Genomic DNA, 23,133 nt, shown 5'->3' with positions numbered 1-23,133 from the left:
AGTATTTGTGACAGTAGGCCTAGTTGTGTGCTGTAGAAAAATCAGAGGGGTGCTAGTAGTAATAGGGCCTTGTTATATTTGCAATATTTTATTGTTGTTTCGGTAATCAGAGCTCGTTAAAGTCCAAACAATACGAGTGGTTACTTTGAGGAACCAGGCTGTGAGGGGCACCAGAAATGCCAAGTGCAAAGGATCTATACAGCATGTCAAAATTAGTAGTGAAAATGACACACATTCTGATCAACTGGAATTGCAAATGACCCCTATGTGAGATAACTGTGAATGTGTTGTTACAAATTGCCATTGACTTCAGCATCAAACATTGTACTAGTTGGAATTTGAGTCCAGTTAACTAGAGACTTAATAGAATAGTTTACATTTAAAATACATTTGTACTGGCTAGGACAATATTTTATACTTAATTCAATGGTATGTCACAAATGACTTGTTTCCAGAGCTATGTTTACTGGAATGTTTATGCTTTTGTAATCACAGACTTTCACACATGTGAGTTTTCACTATCAAGTTTGATCCATCCTGTATATATAACAATAATGGAAATTTCTGAATGGAGCAATATGTAAAATAAGACAAAGGCAACCACTCACCTACAGCAGACTGATGCGAGGAGCACAGAGACGCTAACAGGGAACAAAATACACATTATTGTTCAAGCACTTTCTCTTTTCCTAGGAAAAGTACACACATTCTCACACAGAACCACACAGACACTCAAACATGCTCTCCTTTAGCCATAGAAATGTTTGTACTTTTTCTAGGAAAAGGACAAGAGCTTGAAAGCTGGTGTGGATGCTGCTTTCTGTTATGTCTCTATGATTCACACATTGTTCCCCTATAGGTGAGAGGTTGCCATTCCCTTATTTTACTCAATAATAAAACTAGTAATAGATCAATATATAACAAATCTTCTGTGGCTCAGAAATAGGGACAAATATTTTTATCTCACATCATTTCAGTGTTGGGCATGATGGTTTACATTAACGATGTCATCAGTAGTGAACTCCACTGCACTATTTCTCTTTTGTATCACCATTAAGTGGTGTTACCCTTTGCAGCTACATACATACAATATTTAGGTCAAGAGGAATATTCGATACAAGTCCTCAGCCTTGACCAATGATGTAATGCTAATGGCTGGTGTGACATCACGCTTTTGGTGTGTATATTCACAGTTTTGTTGTTAGCTGGCGAAGTCAATGAATGTGAAAGTAAGTAGACATGATTGTAGTGACAGACAGTCCTGTAGCTTAGCCCGAGTTCTAGGTAAGCTTGGTAGATTACAGTTTGGTTGTGGGTTGGCAGATCCAATGATTGTGAAAATAAAAAAAAATACTGGTTGTGGTGAAAAGACTGATCTGTAGCTTAGCTCTATCCTAGGTTATCAGAATCTAGAATTTTTACTGACCACTGATCATTTTACAATGAACTAAGTTTTGTGATTGGAATATAATGGAGGACATAGTAATGTCAATAAATTATAGCATGCATATTAAGCACAGCAATAATAAAATGCACCACAGGAAAATTTCTAAGAGCTAGTGTCAATAAGCTGTACTATAATATTATATTGTGTAAACCCTGTGCATAATAGCTGGATAGAGTATGTAGGACATAATTATACAAGACATAACCACAGCACATAATAATAATACAATACACTATAGGAAAATTTGTTAAATAGCAATATTCTCCTCTGGCATGTCAAAGAATTCTTTAATATGATAAAATGGATTATCTGATAGCCAGATGTGCCACTTAATTTTAAAAATGTTTAGATCCCTATAACAAATATAGATTGACAATTTGTTGAAAATTCTGAGAGGTTCACTATGTGGGCATTTTCACTTCTTGCTAACCTATGCCTATATAATTAGCCTTAGGGCTGGTGTTGTGTTCATGAATTTCTTCCCTAGTAGAATATTCTGAAATATTCTTAACATAGAGCACAGACACATTATGCATATATTTATAATTTTGACCATTCTTAGCCCGAAAAAAAAAAAAGAAAGAAAGAAAATGGCAGTGCCCCAAGCCTGAACAGACATCAGACATTGTGGTCATGCATGTCTGAGGTGTGCTTGCTTTTTGTGTGTGTGTGTGTGTGTGTGTGTGTGTGTGTGTGTGTGTGTGTGTGTGTGTGTTATCTGATGAAGACATTGGCCAAAAGTTTAATGTGTAACGTTCCTACTGTTGTGCTCGTCTGCAACTCAACATGTCATCTTTATGGTGAGTAACAGTCTATCCTTTCAGTTGTTCATACTACAACCTGGACTCTCCAATATGCCATATGGCCTGCAAGATTTATGACTGGAATAATCCAAAGTATGTCACCCTAAGGTAATCCAAGTTCCTTACATCTCTAAGTTTCAAAATGACAAATGACACTCAAGATATTTTTTCACATATGTGATTGATATGTTCATCTCTGCAGAGTTTGGTGTCACTATACATATCTAAAAGTTTTAGTGACTTGCTTCTACTTCATTTTACACTGCCCTTAGGCATTCTTGGGTTTTATCAGTATTACACATAAGTTTATTAGCTTCAAACCAGTCCAAGGGTGTATCAAGAATTTATTTTGTTATCCTACTCAGATCTGAAATTCTGTGATGTGTAGTAAGTAGTATTGTATCATCAGCAAAACATATGACAGAGTGAGATATGTTATTAGTCAAATCATTGACCGCTGTAACGAAGAAGGGCTCAAGAACATCAAATTTCCATTAAGGAGAAATTCACATGTTTTACCAATACAAATTGTTTTCTGTTGGTTAAATGAGAACTCATCACAGTGTATATGTTCCCACGCACCCCATAAAACTCCAGTTTCTTCAGTAGAATTTCAACAAGAATGTAATCAAATGTTTCACTACAGATCACACAATAACAGATACCATGTTTATGTCTTTAAGAGCTGTTAAAGTTTGATCCATAATTTCCAAAAAAGCCACTGTTGTGTTCATCCTCCTGCAGAAATCAAACTGACTGTTACATAGAAGAGTGTGTTTTTTAAAGTAGCTGTTAATTTATGTTTGTAGCAGGGCCATCGATATCTTTGAAAATAATGGTACAACTGAGACTCCTCTGTAGCTCTGAGGAAGTTGTTTATTCATTTTTTGAAAACGTGGATAACTTTGACATGTTGAGTGAATCTGCAGAAGCTCCCAATTCTACACATTTATGATAAATTAAAGCTAATGGTATAGAGCCTGAGTGTCTACCTTTTTAACAACAAATCTGACAAACAATAGCCGTCCATGATCTTAGAATTTGAAAATAGCTTTTGTAATATCAGTAGATGTGATAGTAATCTGTTGAAATACTTGGTCACCTGGCAGTGAGGCTCAAATCAGGTCTATTCCAGATTAGCTTTTTGCTTTAATACTGTTTCCTATTTCTTAAACCACATTTAGAAAGCAATGATTTAATGTCTCAGGATTGAGCACAGTTGTTCATGTGCATTTTGTTCTGTCACCTTGTTTTATTATTTGCCATGCTGTCTTGCAAGTATTGCGAGTCCTTTCTATAGAGTTTTCCATTGCTAGTTTTTTGCCAGCTTTGTAGAACTTTTTGCATTTAAGATATGACCTATAAATATTTTTTCTCTGCTGTGTCCTTGGGGTATAGTCAAGCTTACGTGTCTGGTACGGTATGAGAATGTTGTTCGATTTCATCAGAGAACCAGTTCAGCCATTTATTTTTCAGTGCACTTGAAGGTCTAATTTTTTGTTAATGGTGAATAAAAATACCACAAATCTGTATTTTTTTAAAAAAGTTATCAAAAGCCATTTCAGCTCCACATTACCCCGATTGACAGTTACATACAAAGTCCTAATTTGCACTATCTAGTCTATTGATAAACACTCTAATGTCTATTCCTTTTGCCCTCTTACCAGCATCACTTTAGGTTCTTCAGTTTTAATTTGTTGCCTCATATATAGTGTAAGGAGTAAAGGCTCATGATCTGCCAGGCCTCAACCAGCAAGACTCTCTGTAAAATTTTCCCTTTTGAAATTCACAATAACATTAACTGTGCAGGCATTCTTACATGTAGCACAGTTACTTCTACAATATAGATCCACTGAGCTTAGCATATTCAGAAATGTCTTTATGACTTGCCCCTCTGTGTGCACCTATTTTTAAGCTAAAATCACTACTGATAGCAATTTTTGACTTATTCTTCAAGATTTCTTTAACTATTATCTCACATTTGTCAATAAACTAATTTACATTTACATATGGACACCTATCCAGTAAACTACAACTATATTTCCATTCCCTTGTTTCACACAAATACACTCACTATCCAATTCTGAGCAACATGTAGATAAATCAGTTCTGGAAAATGTTACTCTTTCTTTAAAAAAAATTAAAAAAAAAACCAACCCTATCATTCTTTGACTGTTTTCTACACAACATGTCTGCAACAACGTACCCTTGAGGAAAAAATATATTTGTTTTATCTTGGGTTAACCAGTACATGTACATGTACAATATTGTGAGTTGGTGAAGCCAATGAATGTGAAACTAACCCAGCTGAAACTAAAATAACCTGGTTGTGGTGGCAGATTGGTCTGTAGCTTAGACAATTTGAAAAAAATTGCCAGAAACCACGTTTCAGCATGCTGTTATGGTGTTTGTCGCATGTTTCCTCTGTCACTGATCAAAGAGAAAGTCGACGACTCGTATTGAATATGATCTTCATCCAAAAATTTGATCTTGTTTATCAATTGTAGACTGCTTTCACAGCAAAGTTCTTAAAATTGAATTTATTGGTGAGTTTTCCTTAAATGTAACAAACAACTTACATAATTAAACAGCGTGTGTTTCACATGTCAATACAAAATTATATGATATTTTTTAGTATTTCCAGCCCACTTTTTGGGAATGAAAGTGACATAATTTATAAATTACAGAATTAAAAAGTTCCATTACTAAACAAAAATTTTTATATTGTTATTCTATCCACCCATTTTAATCTACAGCACATTTTACTGAAGCTAGAACAATACTAATGACCTAGTTTTCCATCACCTAGGGTAAGACTGGCTCCTTCTTTTGATATTTTTGTACAATATCTCTTGCATATATCAATTTCTATTCACAGTGATTTCTATTATTGTTCATTATTTCTATACAAACACCCATAGTGCACTGTGTGTGTTACATTTTTCATAGGTTAGTAGGAAAAAAATAACTGAAAGTGGTCAATGTTACCCTGACCCCTCAAATCTGTTTAATCATAAACATATGCACAATGGTCCTGGGATTAAAGTTAGTGTAGTGCAATATGTTTCTGACCCTGTAAAAACATCTCAATGATCCCCAATGAAAACTGGATTTTTGTAAAATGTTGATTAGTTAGGTATAGGTGAAACATACATTTCTATGAATATAATCATCAATCCTTCATTTAAAACACACTAAAAAATTGTTTACTGACAAAAAACATTAAACTCATTTTACTAAAATCCTCCCTCGAATAGCCTGTAGCTCTGGTGAAGGCAGCCTGCCAATAATTAAACAGAATGGGGCAGTGAATATATCATGTTATTTTGCAACAAATGCAGTTTTCATTGGGTCAGTGGAGTGAAGCCCCATTACTTCAACTTCCTTTGTTGCAACTTTTCAAATAATACAAACATAGTGAAAAGTTTGCTTTCCCCTTCTACCTGCAACTACTTTCGCCATAACAAAGTTTTTCTGATAAAGGTCTTTACACTCTCACTTAGTGAGCAGCAAATCTTCAACAACAGGACTGTCTGACTGATCAAAAACACTTTCATCATTTTCCAGGGTCTCTGGCAATTTCATTACATCAAAATCGTCTTCTGACAAAGAATTATCACACTTCTGAACAGATTTTTCTTGGCCTTTAAGAGTTCTTCATTAACTGTGGATGACTTGGAACAACTAGACTGATGATAGTTTGTATCATTAGTACCTGCAGACAATCTGTTATGACATCAAGTTGAACACATATATTTCAAGGATGACACAATATATGTAAGTCACAGATCAAGTAAACAAAGTAAGACGTGTGTACACGGTAACAGTCAAATCAGCACTGAGTCCAAGTCTAGCGGCCGCTGGCTGGCTGGCCACTTAGGTGGCGCGGCTGCTGCACGGCTGGCAGACAGCGCCGCATGTAAAGGACGCGCATAACTGCGAGGCGGCACTTTGAAAGATCGGCGAGTCACAACACAACCTGAACTTTTTATGTAGTGCAGACACAATTTCATCTGATGACCTTTTGAATGATTTTGGACCTGAGTGTTCAATGAATGAACAGGTAAAACAACTTTCCCAGGGCTCACATCAATTTTATTTCTTTTTGTATTTGGAAGGGCTATTGGTTTCCTCTTTTCACATAGAGACTTTAAATAAGGAACCAGATATTCAGCAGCTTCCTTTTTCTCTTCCTATGCTGTTCACCTGGGAGTTTAGAGAGTACAACGTCACTTTAATTAATAAGCTTACTTCTTCCAGTGCTTCCTTATCCACATCTAGGTACCATCTTTCACCTGGAGACCTCTGGTAAATTCTAGGCATTGCATTTATAACCTACTGTGCCCATTCTTTACAGTTAAAACAGAACATGAATCTCAATCCAAAACTTCTACAGTAAACAGAACACTTGTAATAACAGGGAATGTCCAAGACTAACTTTGAATTTAAGTACACTGTTGCCCCGATCTCAATTTGTAAACAGTGATTATAAATTGCAGTTTTGTTTTACACTATATTTACACAGACTCTGGTGATACTATTTAGAGGATCAATGTTACCTCTGAAAGAAAAAAGTTATGGGTCAATGTTACCCTTTCTTATAAAATGTGAATTTTAATTGTTAAAATTGTTTGTACTGTTAACATGGTCAGACAACTCCATTAAAATAGGCAAATTTCAACATATAAGAATGATGATGATAGGGTTAATAATTTCTGCTACACCAATATGTTATTGTTGTCGTGGTCTTCAGTCTAAAGACTGGTTTGATGCAGCTCTCCATGTTACTCTGTCCTGTGCAAGCCCCTTTGTCTCTGAGTACTTACTGCAACCTACATCTTTATGAATCAGCTTACTGTATTCATCTCTTGGTCTTCCTCCATGGTTTTTATCCACCACACATCCCTCCAATACTATATTGGTGATCCCTTGATGAAACTTCCTGGCAAATTATAACAGTGTGACAGACCGATGCTCGAACTCGGGACCTTTGCCTTTCGCGGGCAAGTGCTCTACCAACTGAGCTACCCAAGCATGACTCATGACCCATCCTCACAGGTTCAATTCTGCCAGTACCTCGTCTCCTACCTTCCAAACTTCACAAAAGCTCTCCTGTGAACCTTGCAGAACTAGCATTCCTGGAGGAAAGGATATTGCGGAGACATGGCTTAGCCACAGCCTGGGGGATCATTCCACAATGAAATTTTCACTGTGCAGCAGAGTGTGTGCTGATATGAAACTTCCTGGCAGGTTAAAACTGTGTGCCAGACCGAGACTTGAACTCGGGACCTTTGCTTTCGCGGGCAAGTGCTTTACCAACTGAGCTACCCGAGCATGACGAAACCCATCCTCACAGCTTCAGTGCTGCCAGTACACCATCTCCTACTTTCCAAAGTTCACAGAAGCTCTTCCCTATTTCGACCACCACCATCATCATCAGTTATTTTGCTGCCAAAATGGCAAAACTCATGTACTACTTTATGTGTCTCATATCTTAATGTAATTCCCCCAGCATCACCTGATTTAATTCAACTACATTCCATTATCCTTGTTTTGCTTTTTGTTAATGTTTAACTTATATCTGCCTTTCATGACACTGTCCATTCTGTTCAACTGCTCTTCCAAGTCCTTTGATGTCTGTGACATGATTACAATGTCATGGCAAACCTAATATTTCTTCTCCCTGGACTTTAATTCCTACTCCAAATTTTTGTTTTGTGTCCTTTACTGCTTGGTCAAGATACAGACAGGATAACTTCAGGGATAGGCTACAACCTGCCTCACTCTCTTCTCAACCACTGCTTCCCTTTAATGCCCCTCAACTCTTGTAACTGCTATCTGCTTTCTGTACAAATTGTACATAAGCTTTTCGCTCCCTGTATTTTACCCCTACCACATTTAGAATTTGAAAGAGAGTATTTCAGTCATGGTTGTTAAAACCTTTCGCTAAATCTATAAATGCTAAAATGCAGTTTTGACTTTCCTTAACCTATCTTCTATGAGAAATCATAGAGTCAGTATTGCCTTGCGTGTTCGTACATTTCTATGGAATCCAAACTGTTAATATTCATACAGGTAGACCTCTTTACTCCAAAGGTGTCTAATTTTCCTGTAGGTGGCATCTATCTTACCCCTAGTCATATACACTTTCTACATCCTTACATTTTGTGCACTAGCCATTCCTGCTTAGCCATTTCGCGCTTCCTGTTGATCTCATTTTTTATATGTTTGTATTCCCTTTCACCTGCTTCTTTCACTGCATTTTTTATACTTTCTCCCTCCATCAATTAAATTCTTGATCCTCTGCTACCTTGACTATTTCATCTCTCAAAGCTACCCATTCTTCTTCTACTATATTCCTTTCCACTGTTCTTGTCAATCGCTCCCTCTAAACCTCTCTACAACCTCTGATTCTTTCAGTTTATCCAGGTGATATTTCCTTAAATTCCTACCATTTTGCTGTTTCTTCAGCTTTAATCTACAGTTCATAAGCAATAAATTGCGGTCAGAGTCTACATCTGCCCCTGGAAATGTGTTGCAATATAAAACCCGGTTCCAATATCTCTGTCGCATGGAGAGCTGCATCAAACCAGTCTCAGGACTGAAGACCACAACAACAACAACAATATCTCTGTCATACCATTATATAATGAAACTGAAACCTTCTGATGTCTCCAGGTCTCTTCCACATGAACAACCTTGTCTCATTATTCTTAAACCAAGTTTCAGCTATGATTAAATTATGCTCTGTGCAAAATTCTACCAAGTGGCTTGTTCTTTCATTCCTTTCCCCCCCAGTTCATATTCACCAACCATTTTCTCTTCTCTTCCTTTTACTACTACCGAATTCCAGTCCCCCATGACTATTAAATTTTCATCTCCCTTAATTATCTGAATAATTTCTTCTATCTCACCATACATTTCTTCAATCACTTTCTCATCTGTGAAGCTAGTTGGCATATCAACTTGTACTACTGTGGTGGGTGTGGAATTAGTGTCTATCTTGGCTACAATAATGCATTCACTATGCTGTTCATAGTAGCTTATCCGTATTCCTATTTTTTTTTTTTATTCATTATTAAGCCTACTTCTGCCTAACCCCTATTTGATTTTGTTTTTATAACACTGTATTCACCTGACCAGAAGTCCTGTTCCACCTGCCACAGAACTTCACTAATTCCCACTACATCTAACTTTAACCTATCCATCTCTCTTTTTAAATTTTCTAACCTACCTGCTCTATTAAGGGATCTGACATTCCACACTCCAATCCGTGGAATGCCAGTTTTGTGTCTCCAGATAACGACATCCTCCCCACATGGAGATCTGAATGGGGGACTTTTTTACCTCTGGAATAATTTAACCAAGAGGATGCCATCATCATTTAACCATACAGTAGACTGCATGCCCTCACGAAAAATGATGGCTGTGGTTTCCCCTTGCTTTCAGCTGTTCACAGTATCAACACAGCAAGGCCGTTTGGGTCGATGTTACAAAGCTAGATCAGTCAACCATAGAGACTGTTGCCCTTGCAACCACTGGAAAGGCTACTGCCCCTCTTCAAGAACTACACATTTCTCTGGCCTCTCAACAGAGAGCCCTCCATTGTGACTGCACCTATGGTAGAGCCTACAGCTACCTGTATCATGAGGCATGTAAGCCCACCCATCAATGGCAAGGTCCATGGTTCATGGGCCAAGACAGTTTTCCCCAACTGAATTTACAAGCAGATATATAGGGCATGCTTAATTTTTTCATTTTTTAAATTTTATTTTAAAGTATGTGAATTCAAATCAACAAATTCCACTACATTACAAAGTAATTTTTAATTTCAAGAAGATATATTAGCTTATCCAGAACTGGGAAGAAAAGGATGAAACTGACGAGAGGGTCAATGTTACCCCAAGAGGATCAGAATCATTCCGGTTGATGGTTCTTTCTGTTTTTACTAAAAGCTTTTAAAGATATCAGGAATAAATGCATTGCTTCTTCTTATATTATTTAGCACTACAATACGAATCAAATTATTTTCTGATAAATGTCTGCATGATATTTATTGTAATAGGAAATCAGTGACTTGCAATTAGATTTATACAAAGTTATGGCAGTTAATGTCTTTGGGAAAATGGAAAGGCAAATTTTACATTGCTTGTGTGGAAAACAGGTTCTCAAACTGACCCTCATAGTCTGACAGTTGACTGAATAACCAATGTAAGTATTTGGTCAGTATGGAAGCCCAAAAGGGTCACCGATTTATTGTACTGTTTGGGGCTTTTAAACTAAACAATAGGTTTTCAGTTTTTTAATCATTAGCATATAATGCATTCATATTAAACAGTGTGACACATATGTCTACTGCTGTTGCTACATTAAGTTATAATCATTTCAGGCTGTATCTTTTGCAGTTGATGTAGTGTTATCCAAAACTAATACTAAAACATAATTTAAACTAACTACTTGCAATTTCATGAAATTAAGGCATCAGATATCAATGTCCTTATTATACAAATAGTTTCCTTTACCCCATTAACAGCTTTAAATCTTGGAAAGGAATATGAACGACAATACTGTCACTGAGTTCAGTGTATATGAATGTGTGGCAGTACTCTCTACATATGGGCCTACCTGATTCTGATTATAAGCGTCATTTAGTGTTTGGACCTGTTTCTTCAAAGAATTTATTTTGTCGTTCAGTTCATCAGAGCAGGCTGAAAGCTTAGCTTTTTCCTTTAACTTCTTTTCAACCTGTAAAAATATGATATATCACTAACATTCATTTCTGAAATGCACGCCACTGTTAAAATAAACTGTGATGAGCAGCCGAGTGTGCCAGTTCTACGAAGACTTAGTTAATAATTTGAGATGCTGACCTCCTCTTCGAGAGCTTTATTCTCTTCATTTGCTCCTGGTACTTTAAATCCTTCAGCCCATCCAATCTGTGCTAAAATGTCATCAATATGTTTCACCATGGTTTAACGCAGATTCATACACCTAGATTCTACTTGCGCACAGTTTCATATGGGCGCCATGGCAACGATAAACAATACCATAGTATCTACCAAATAAATTATCTTTGAAAAGTTGAAAACAATTACTGCTATAGCAGTAGTGTAATCTTCACCACGTAACACATTCCTTGAATTTCATATCGCTGAACTTAGAGCTGCTTCCTCCTTTTTTTAAAAAAAAAAAAAAAATCCGACGCTTTACTATAATGCTAAATAAAATATCTACTGGCAATTGGAGCCAATACTAGCAACTTTACTACCATAAAAGTGGTAAAAACGATAAAAAAAAGTGATGTACGTCGGAAGAATATGGTTGACTGAAATACAGATGTTAATGTGAGTTTCGATCGTGTAACAAGTACCGAATATTTCTTGTATTTTTTACATTATTTCAGCTGTTATTGTAACAAATGTCTAATAAGATACACAAATGCAACTCTTTGAATTTTATATACCAACATTATTCTTGCGTACCACGTCTTTTCTAATCAGTTTTTGCTTCAAGTCATCGGACATTCACCCTTCGTTTCAATTGCCCACGAAAGAGTAGGTTGGTGGCGGATAAAACCGCTCATTAGCTAGAAGTTTCACACAAATTTTAACATATATAAAAAATAAACGTTTCTTAAAGCCCACTTTGGTGGTCAATTTTTGTGATTCCTTAAATGTTTTTACTTTATGTTACAATTAAATTGTAGTCGCCAATGTTAATGTTACAGTATAACTTTAATGCTGAAGTGCAACCAATGACTGGGATCTATTTATACATCGTTCGTTGAAGAAGAGCTTAGGAATCACAGTGTCTTTCCCTTTTCAGGAATACAGTAATGTGTCTTAAAATTTAACTTTTCAGTTTATATCGTGCTAGCATAAAGGTTACAGTATTACCAAATAGTTTATTAAGCAGCTTACATTTATTTTTACGTCTGTCGTACAGTGGGTACAAGGTACAAGATATGTGATGCTATAGTCTTTGGTTCACGTCATGTACTGACGTATTGGGCACCTTGTCTGCTGAGTAGCAGAAAGCGAAGTTGTAGTCAGTTTGTGGGCTGTGTGAAGTGTTGTGTTGAGTTTAATTGTGAGTGTTCCAGTAACAGTGACAATGGGTAAGATACCAGCCGGGCCAGTAGTTGACATCCTGGGCGATGAAATGACGAGGATCATTTGGGACCTTATAAAAGACAAACTCATTCTCCCTTTCCTAGATATTGAACTGCATACGTACGATCTTGGTATTGAAAATCGTGATAAGACAGACGACCAAGTGACAGTTGACTGTGCTAATGCAATTAAAAAATATAATGTAGGTATTAAGTGTGCAACCATTACACCGGATGAAAAGCGGGTAGAAGAATTCAAGTTAAAGAAAATGTGGAAATCCCCTAATGGAACAATTCGAAATATTCTGGGTGGTACTGTTTTCCGTGAGGCCATAATTTGCAAGAACATTCCGCGCCTTGTTACCGGCTGGGAGAAACCAATAATTATTGGGCGTCATGCCCATGCAGATCAGTATAAAGCAACAGACTTTGTTGTCCCAGGTCCAGGAAAGCTCGAACTGAAGTGGGTTCCGAGCTCTGGAGAAGGTGACAATACAATAACCCATGTTGTGCATGATTTTAAAGGCGCCGGCGTTGCGTTAGGTATGTTTAACACCGACGAATCAATTATAGCTTTCGCTCATTCCTCTTTCAAGTATGCGCTGGATCGTGGATACCCTCTGTATTTAAGTACAAAGAATACTATACTGAAGAAATATGATGGACGGTTCAAAGATATCTTCCAGGAAATATATGACAAGGAATACAAATCAAAATTTGAAGCCAAAGGTATTTGGTACGAACATAGACTTATTGATGATATGGTTGCATATGCAATGAAATCAGAAGGTGGCTTTGTTTGGGCTTGCAAGAATTATGATGGTGATGTGCAGTCAGATTCTGTAGCACAGGGCTACGGTTCTCTAGGACTAATGACATCAGTGCTTGTTTGCCCTGATGGAAAAACGGTTGAAGCTGAGGCAGCCCATGGTACAGTAACAAGACATTTCCGTTTCTATCAACAAGGCAAAGAAACTTCTACCAACCCAATTGCATCAATATTTGCATGGACCCGTGGTCTCATTCATCGTGCCAAACTAGATAACAATGAGGCCTTGAAGAACTTTGCCCAAACCCTTGAAGAGGTTTGTATAGAAACAATTGAATCAGGATTCATGACAAAGGATCTGGCTATATGTATAAAAGGTATGGCGAATGTCAAGAGATCTGATTATTTGGACACATTTGAATTCATGGACAAGCTGGCAGAAAATCTGAAGAAGAAAGTTGCATTATGACTATATAATAAACTGTAAATTCGCATTTTATATCAGTGCATTGGTTATAAGTCAATCATATGTATGTTGATGTTTTTTATCCCAACAGCATTTATTTAAATGGGGTTATCTCAGGTGCTTGTGTTGCTGCATTTTTTATGTCCTGAATTCTGTTTATGTACTATTGTTTATTTTGTATTCTAAGTGGACATGGCATTGGTTATAAGCTTGTCAGCTTTTTTAAAAAGTCATTGTGCGTGTGTAAAGACTGATTTAGAGATGAATAAATATTACAGTACATTCTTGTATTGTATATCCTTTGCAGATGATGTTTTTGGGTTCATATCTAAATAATGTGGCTGTGTGTAACTTCCTGTGAAATGTGGTTTATTCTTGTCAGTTCATATAATATTCAGATAATTTTAATTCGTTGTACAGGGTTTACTATGAAATTTTAATAAGAGTAAGTCCAGAGTTTTACATTGTTACATACCTTAGGCTCTTCTGATATAGGCTGCACAATAATCCGTCTACAAAAATGGGTATCCAAAACACACACTTAAATAATTGCATTGTTCAAACTGTGGAACTGCCATCCATATATTCTTCAAAAGAGTAGCTAAACTTTTTCCTGAAAGCAAATAACAGCCTTTTCAGTGAACCAGGCACCCTCCACAGTGACTATATTCCAGCCTTTCAGTTTATTAGTCATTAATAATTGTAAATTGTGATGTGCATTAGACAGGCTAACAGTGATGCAGGATAATTAAGTAAAGAGCTTGTGATGGTACTTTGCTTTCAACTGCACCATAAATAGACTATCATTAAAGTATTATATGAATATATATTTGTGTATGTCTAGTAATTTTTCACAGTACTGGACAGGATGTTGAAAATTTTACAGCAAAAGTCTGAATAGGCAATCCCACTCCCATTGCACTAGAGAAAACAAATGCTATAAAATAGAGGGGGTTAAAGAAAAGACTATTAATAGTCTTAATATTGATAAAATTGTATGTAAATTGGAGTTTCACAATTTGATTGCTGCACGCATAGTGATGGATGTTTAACCACTAGGCTGGATGCATAATGCTAGGCGTGAGGCTTTGCTACAGCCTTGTGGCAGCCAACATGTTACGGCACTGGTGGCTTTGGATAATTAGTGATTGATACATCAACTTTATGGAATATACAGTATTTGACATGGTAGGGGGGGTGGGGGGATTTCAGTAAAGTTGCACTGTTGATTGTGTATATTAGCGTTAGCATTTTGCAAGGAAACTTCATGCTGCCAGTATCTGTACAGTAATGTGTTAACAGAAGTGTGTGTAACAATTTGGGTCCATTGTTTTGAGAAATTGTAAATCAGGATGTCAGTTGGCATAACATTGCTTTCCTATGGCACAGTGATATGTTGAGTATGAGTGTAAACACCTTGTGACATTGCAGTATTTCCATTACATTCGGAGTCGTACAGAATGATAGTATTATTTCGTACCCCCCCCCCCCTTTTCTGCCTCTTTCTTTTCTCTTCCAAAGCTTTAATTTGCTATAATAGTTCTTGACATTTTTGCCGTAACATCATGTCTTCACAATGCCAGTGTCTGTCACAGACTACACATTGTGTTAATGGAAAACTACATTTTAACACGTTACCAGCTCATAAAGCATGATATACTAAGTATTGTTTCCAACACAGAAACGGGGAAACAGTCACATGTTGGTAAAGACAACTGGTCTTGATAAGCTATTTGGAAAATGCTGAGCTCCATTTCTGATTAAAATAGGTAATAAACAATAAATTAAAGTTTGAAAGCACAAGTGGATCATCACGGAATATATACAGTGCATGATCATGTATATCTAGTCGGAGGTGATGTGATCACTAGGTGTTAATAGAGCACCAGTACATTGAAATCTGTGAAAGAATTGCTGGTAAGCGAATTCCTCTCTGATCAAAGAAGACAATAAATATAACTGTATTAGTACATAGAAGTGCACTAATATTTAAAAGCTGAACACCTACTGACTTATAACCAAGAAGAAATATATATTCAGTCAGTGGGCAATGACTACTGATGATACGTGAAGCATTTTCCACTTAAGATCACAGGTTGTTGTTATAGCCTAGAAAAATATGAAGTATTCTTTCAAAGCAGTAACATTGTTGAGATGACATTATTAAGTCTTAAACTTAAATATTTTTAACAAAATGTAATCCGTATTTTTACTTGCCAAAGCATAGTGGTTGAACCTGTTGGGGTGGATGTGGCAGTTTTCTTTAGAACTATATTATGTGTAAATTTTTAATTTTCTTTCATCACTAATACAATGCCAGTGTCCTTACCATGTTCATGTAAAATGTGTATGTTGTCAGTCTTCCTTTCTTTGTCAGTTAAATTTGTTCCACTACTTACTTGGTCTGTGGTGCAGCCAGAGGTGTAGCTCAAGTTGGAAGGTGACAGTTTGGTTGTGAATTGGCAAAGCTAATGAATGTGAAAGCAGAAGAAGTGGTTCTGGTAACAGAGAGCAGTAGTCAAGCCTAATGTTTTCACCTGTGCCATATTGAAAAATGCAGAGGGTTAGGGGGCAATACATAACTTTAGCCACAAAATATTGTGACATTCCAATAACCCCGTAATAGTGTTACAGCTGAAATAATCTAAACAAGGGTAAGCATGAAAGTTTAAAAGTTTCCAGGCTGAGTCCTCCAAAGATTTTGTGTCTGCGTATAGACAGCAAGCTAAAGTGGCGCTATCATATTCAAGATCTATGAAAAATATTAAGCACAGCAAGGTTTTCTTTATGAATCTTACCTGACAGTAGGGAAATGAACACAACATAAATAGCCAAATTATACTATTTTCATCCACTTGTAGTCTATGGTATAATATTCTGTTGAGGTCAACCACTAGCTAAAAAAAGTGTTGTGGGTACAGAAGTGAGCTGTAAGAATTGTGCAGGAAGCGCATTCTAGGTACTTGTTTAGAGAACTTCAAAGCTTAACAACTGCTCAGTTTTTTGTCCCTGATGTGCTTTGCTACTAAAAATAGCAACCTACTGAAAATCAATAGTTCATAACAATTATAACATATGGAGAAATTGAATATTCACTATTCTCTAAAAAGAAGATCCTAGTCCAGAAGGAATTCCATACCGTGGTACCTTAATTTTTAATGCCCTCCATCATAAATTAAAGATCTTGTTGGGAGCATGCCCAAGTGCAAAGAAAAACAAAGGCACCTACTTCTAGAGGGATTTTTTGGTAGTATAGATGACATTCTTAGCCACACTGCATATCATCTCCTTAGTATGCTTAAACCTGTGGGTTTTTTTCCGTACACAGTTGATTTGTCAGCTGTTGTTTATGTACAGTGTAATCAAATTTATACTTATATTCTGAACTGTTATATCTTCAGTGTACTTATGTACTGAACAATAATCTGTAAAAATTGACTACTCCTATATCCAATGATCTGTTCACATATGGATCTATGGAACTCAAAATAAATAATTCACATAAATAAGAACTTCTATGAGAAGTGTCAAATTATATGCTAATCTTAAGTAGTCACAGTAACAGTTCATTACTCAGTTTTGATTAATGATCTGCTGAGTTTGTTGTAGCAGTTCAGTTTCTAACTAATGTACATAACATTCTTCTCTGATAATTATTATTGGTCCCACAGACTATATATCAATTAGAGGTTTCATATCCTGTTTTGCATTTAGTGATATTCTTCTTTGTTAATGTTTTCATGTCTCGGCAACCACTTGTTCAGTTTTTACAGCAACTTTTCATAATATACAGATTCTCCTAAGATTTCTTCGATTTGTCATGTAATTAATGTTTTTGATTCAAATATTTGTTGTACATGCCTTTCACTATTTCAGGCTCTTTTACTGTCTTTCTGAATTAACAAATATTACTACAAATGCACATGACAAAACATACATGGTTTCTGTGCATTACTGCATTTTTTCATTAGTATGACAATAACTGTCATGATTTACGTATGATGCCATCAGTATTAAGGACCGACAGAGATCATAACATTCCCTTTGTGACAGAGTAATGTGGTGCTTGCTAGATTTCCACCCTAAATCAGACGTCTATGTTTATGGAAAAGACTCTGAATGGCAAAATGATTGCTTTAAAAGGACCAAAGGGTGTACATTCCCTATTGTCATTAAACCTGAAGCTGGACTCCATGCCTCCTGATGTTAGAAAAGGGGTTAAATCCCACATAAAACTTTCCGTGACTTACAGTTCTTTAACTGTGCTTTCATTGTATTTGATAATTGAGTTGTACATTGAGTTATTTAACTGAGGATATTTTCCACAAGCATTTTGTACTGGACCTATCATTCTCCCCCACCCCACTGTTACTCACAGAATTTTGCTGCAAGCATTTCCTGCATCACCAAATTCACCATCAACGTCTGTACATTAAGAATCTTGCCAGTGTACTTGTACTTATCCTAATGGCATCTGGTTACTTTGATATACTTAAATTCATTAGATGCTCTCCAGTATATGCAGAAAGTTTTATTGGTAGAATACTGAGGAAGTGTCTACAAAAGAGATTGCTTACAAATCACCCATGCGACCCATCCTAGAATATTGCTCAAATGTGTGGGACCCGTACCAGATTGCACTAATAGGGGATGTTGAACATATACGGAGAATGGCAGCATGAATTGTCAGATTAGCTTAATTCATGGGAGAGCATCCATCACACAGATACTGGAGGAAACTATCCTGAGAAAGTCTATTAACAAAGTTCCATGAACTGGCTTTAAATTATTACTGTAGGGATATACTATAACCCCATACATCTTGCTCAAACAGGGATTGTGAGGATAAGATTAGAGTAACTACTGCACACACAGAAGCATTCAATCAATCATTTTTCCCACACTCCATATGTGAATGGAACAGGAAGAAATCCTGATAACTGGTACAACGGGACGTACCCTCTGCCATGCACCTCTAGGTGCTTTGCAGAGTAGATATGTAGATGTAGAAAATTAAAGAGGTAATATTATCATGATGGGTATGTCATGGGCTGGTGTTTCCTTACTTTCAGGCTTTATATTTTATGAAAATTTAAGGACTGGATACTTGCTTAAGAATTTTACAGGTACAGTATAAATAACAGCAATATGCAAAAGACAATGCTGAACAATAATATTATTGAATGAATTAGTTTTTCTTTCAAGGTGAATGCAGAAAAAATGAGAAGTACATGACAGAGGAAAGAGATTTATTACAATGAATTAGATACTGCCCTTATAAGCACTTAGGGAAAGAGACATCAAAAGAGGATTTTGAACTGATAAGAAGAAATGGCATAAAAAGAAAGTTAAATAGGCTTCAAGTAAAGAACTGTACATCTTACTCAAGGATTTGAATTCCCATTTTCATAATAATCAACATACCATCCATAATTAACCAAAAACATACAGCCATAAGAACATTAGAGGTAGGTACTGTATTGTGGAGGGAGAGAGAGCGAGCTCCTGTCACTAAGCCAGCTAGAGTAGTTAAGACTGTCATAGGGCTGGAGTGTCATTGGACTTTTTTCTGTCCAGAAGCATCATAATTAAGTGTATCAGGGCAGTATGGCCTATATGAGTGTTTCATTACAGTAAAACTGTGAGTGCGTGATGCATGAGACACTTGACATCTGATGTAATGCAGGAACTTGGTTGTTGATGTGTGAATGGCATAGTATGATTAATTAAATTTGACCATAAACAGTTACCCTGAGACAATGACATACTGATAGCAGCAGTTGCCATTTACTGTCCTGGAGTGCAACAGCAGTTAGGGGGAGGGGGAAGGATTGTGTAGGGAGATTGTTCGACAAACTGCTTCCTAGCTGAATGCAGCTCAGCAGCAATTGATGAGCTTCTCTACTGTCCAGAGACCCAGCTAGCCATTGGGGTGCAGAAAGCAGTGCCCTACATGTGGCCATATGAACAGCACATTGCTAAAGCATGAAAAAGGTTGGCTACACCAATGATTTGCTGATACATGCTAACTGTAGAGTGTGGGTATTTCAAAACTACTGCACCAATGTACCCCCTTTTGCAACAGGGCATCTTACTGGCAGACAGTGGAGGTATTCCCATATGGCAGTGTTTTCATAAGATTGGCATGATGCATCGCTAGCAAACAAAAAGAATTTGTCTGATCATGGGCATCTGTTTGTTCACCTACCGTGCTGCACTGGTGACCTGTACCATCTGTAGGACAATACACCAGTGTATCATTTATGAATTGCTAGAATGGGTTTGTACTGTGTGCTGCAGAGAATTAGGTGTGCATAATTTGGACGCAGGTCCCGATCCTCAGAGTTGTTGGTAGCAGTTGAATGTGATGGATCAGGATGGCTTCCAAATACTTTTGGCAGTTTTTGGATTCCATGTTCCACATGATACTGCCGTCATGAAGTGAAAACAAATGCTACACACTTCTAGGCAGGTGTCTAATTCATTTGGTCATGAGTGGTACTAAAAGTATTACCTAGCATATAGGAAAGAAACAAAGCAATTAGGCAGAACAACACATGCTGCAATTGCATTTAAAAGAATTGTGTGCCGTACTGAATGCGATGTGTTTGAAACTTTGTTCTCAGAACTGTGTCAGAATAGTTATGAGAAGTAATCTTATACTCATAAACGATTAAAGGGTGAAAGGTTTTATGTAGACCCAATGAAGCTGTGTGAAGGTATGGGATTCAAATCCACAACTTGTCATCTTACTCTGTCTTCTATGGTTTTCCCATACATATCAAGTGATCATGAAATGGTCCACAGTTTAATATAGGGTGTCATAAAACATAAACTAAAATCATAGCCAGTAAAGCATGAACATGCTGCGAAGCTATTTTTATTGTATATGTGTACTTCTTTTTGGTAGAACAGGAATAAAGTGCAATAATTGGAAACAGATCTGTTTCCTGTGCCTTGTTCATGTGATTATACAGCCCACTACTTTGTGTTTATTTTTAATTCCAACAAATTAATGTGCTACATACTTTAGTACTTCATCATTATTTTTTAATCTTTAGGTTGCTATTTGTCAGTTATCTTAATGACTAACAGAAATGGGTTAAAGATAGAAACTTCATCCAGTACACAAGACTACCACAGGGAGGGGAGCAATGCATGGGGAATTATTGTCATCTCACTCATACAGTGCTTCAACTATACTTGTTTCTTTACTGGGTACTGGTATGAAAGTAGCAGTGACATGCAAAAGTAAAACATTTCATCAAAGAGTCACAGCTTGTATCCATAATGGGCCCAACATCTGCTAATGACTCATTTTTCAACAAACAAACTGATAGTACATGACAGACCATCATAGGTGTCACAGTGACAAGTGCAACATTGTTATTATTAGCTATGCAACATTTAAAGTGTTCGAACACAAAGCATTCACTACTGACTTCTACTGAGCATGAGCTAAAGAACTTGCTGATCCATAAAAGTTCGACATATTTTTGGTGGAAAGTTTGCTTTTGGCCAACAAGGCCTCTGTAACACACACACACACACACACACACACACACACACACACACACACACACAGGCAACAATTTGTTTGTTGTTGTGACTTTCTGTGACTCAGCATCTCCACTACGTGGTGAGTATTAGCTCTCTCTCTCTCTCTCTCTCTCTCTCTCTCTCTCTCTCTCTCTCTCATATATATAGAACGAGGTTTCTATGGCTGCCACTGCCTCTTGCATCCCAATCTCCATCGTTCACGGTCATTCCAGTATCCTTTATTAAGACCTCTTGCTGCCATTGCTTCGTTGACTTCATCTTTCCAGCATCTCGCAGGTCTACCATGCTTTCTTCTTCGATTTGAAGTCGATTGCCATACACGTTTTGGCCATCTTGTGTCTGGCATATGCTGTAAGTGATGATACCATAGTAGGTGCTTCCTTTCTATGTAGTCTAGGATTGTGTTTTCGACATTCATAAACTCACTGATCCTATAATTTCTAATATGATCAAGCCCGGAATATCCACAAATCTGTCCCGGCAGCCAGCAGGCCATCTTTCTGCCTCTGAGTTAGTTCCCACAACTCTGCACCATATGTTGATACTTTCAATAATTGTGTAGTAGATGGTATGTTTTGTTCTGCGTGTTATGTTTTTGTTCTAGATAATACCATTTAGTTGTTTTATGGCTCGCTTGCCCTGGGCAATTTTATTGTTTATATCATCCATACTTCTACCATTGGATGACAGTGTCACTCCCAGGTACTTAAAATTATGACACTCTTCAACAGTATTAGTACCGAGTTGTAAGTCGTTAACAGCATTTTCTCCCACTTTTAGATATTCTGTTTTAGATACGTTTATGACATGACCCCATTTTTCATATTATTCTTTTAATTGGCGGACATGTAATTTGCATCTTCCTCATCTCCAGCTACTAACACTTGGTCGTCAGCAAAAAATGAAGTGAACAACGTCTCATTGTCTATGGGGGATACCCATTCCTCCACATGTCCTGTCCCAGGATTTTAGTGCCTCCCCTTGGTAGATCTTAAAGAGAGTAGGGGTGAGTGTGCATCCCTAGTGTAGTCCCTTTGTCGCTTCAGACTCTTGATATAGTTGATTTCTCACTTTTACCATTGCCGTGCAACCTTGATTGAGGAGTGTGACAGCTTTCACATAGCTCAGTGACACGCTATAATCAATTAGATTTGTCCATAGCTTGTTCTGTGGAACTGTGTCATAAGCTTTCTGGAGATCTACAAAGACGAGGTGGTTCGTAAGGCCCCTTGCTGCCCTTTCCTCCACCAGGTTTTTGAGGGTAAATACTCCACCAGTACAGGAGTGACCAGATCTGAATCCATGTTGTTCTGTAGATTCAGTTATTTCTTCTTCTGTCCTCTTTTTTAGGATACGGCCATAGACTCTCGCCACGGATGGCATCACACTAATACCACAATAGTTTGCACAATTTCTCCTGTTGCCCTTCTTAAATATTGATGTAATTGTTGCCTTTTCCCACTCCTTTAGGGCTTTGTCACCTCTAAGGCATTTGCTAATGTATACGGGCAGGGAAGGGGGGAGGAGGTTGTTACATATGCCTTGTGACGACAGTGTGCAGGAGGTAGAATGGTCAGGACTTGAGAGTGGGCATCCAGGGTTGCTGTTAAATGATAAAACAGTAAATTAGGTACAATGAAGAGGACATATTTCGATGTATGGTGTACAAGGGGGGTGCCTAGGGTTGGAAGTTACCAGGTTTAGGTCAGTCTAGGAGGTCGAAAAATTAATTGAAATGGGCAACGGAAGGGGAAGCGGTTAATATTAACTTACGTTGATGGCCAGTCGTGAAAAGCAGAGCCAGAGGCTCTGCCTTCCGAAAAGACATCTGTTCTGCTCGAGATCTGGATTACGAGAGAGAGAGAGAGAGAGAGAGAGAGAGAACTTTGTTCCGCACCACAGAACACTCCAGTGTCCACACACGTGACCTGTATCCCATGCAAGTTATCGGCTAAAACCAATGTCGTGAATTCACTA

At 37.2% G+C, this 23,133-nt stretch overlaps 2 protein-coding genes across 6 annotated transcripts in view; one reads left to right on the top strand and one right to left on the bottom strand.

The window, feature by feature from the left end:
• The window catches only part of LOC126235713 (coiled-coil domain-containing protein 39), a 408,779-nt gene that overhangs the window by 300,636 nt on the left and 85,010 nt on the right, over positions 1–23,133 (bottom strand). For 2 of the 5 annotated variants that reach the window (XM_049944476.1, XM_049944480.1), the window contains exons 1-2: positions 11,121–11,238; positions 10,876–10,995 (exon numbers count right to left, since the gene is read on the bottom strand). The exons of 1 other annotated variant lie outside the window; for it this stretch is intronic. In XM_049944476.1, coding sequence (XP_049800433.1) covers positions 10,876–10,995; positions 11,121–11,219 — 219 coding nt within the window. In that variant the 5' untranslated portion in view covers positions 11,220–11,238. Of the gene's footprint in view, positions 1–10,875; positions 10,996–11,120; positions 11,239–14,071; positions 14,210–23,133 lie in introns of those variants that run through there. 2 more of the 5 variants (XM_049944479.1, XM_049944477.1) reach the window with 1 other exon arrangement.
• LOC126235715 (isocitrate dehydrogenase [NADP] cytoplasmic) lies at positions 12,237–13,902 on the top strand. Its single transcript, XM_049944481.1, has one exon. The coding sequence runs from the start codon at positions 12,364–12,366 to the stop codon at positions 13,597–13,599; it is 1,236 nt and encodes a 411-aa protein (XP_049800438.1). The 5' UTR covers positions 12,237–12,363; the 3' UTR covers positions 13,600–13,902.

This window comes from Schistocerca nitens, chromosome 2, assembly GCF_023898315.1.
Source record: "Schistocerca nitens isolate TAMUIC-IGC-003100 chromosome 2, iqSchNite1.1, whole genome shotgun sequence".
NCBI classification, from domain to species: Eukaryota; Metazoa; Arthropoda; class Insecta; order Orthoptera; family Acrididae; genus Schistocerca; species Schistocerca nitens.
The sequence above is the reverse complement of the archived record's forward strand: the minus strand, read 5'-3'. Positions and strand labels throughout refer to the sequence as shown.

Excerpts from the sequence above, each read along its gene's own strand:
- LOC126235715 (XM_049944481.1), top strand. The coding sequence starts at position 12,364 with ATGGGTAAGATACCAGCCGGGCCAGTAGTTGACATCCTGGGCGATGAA.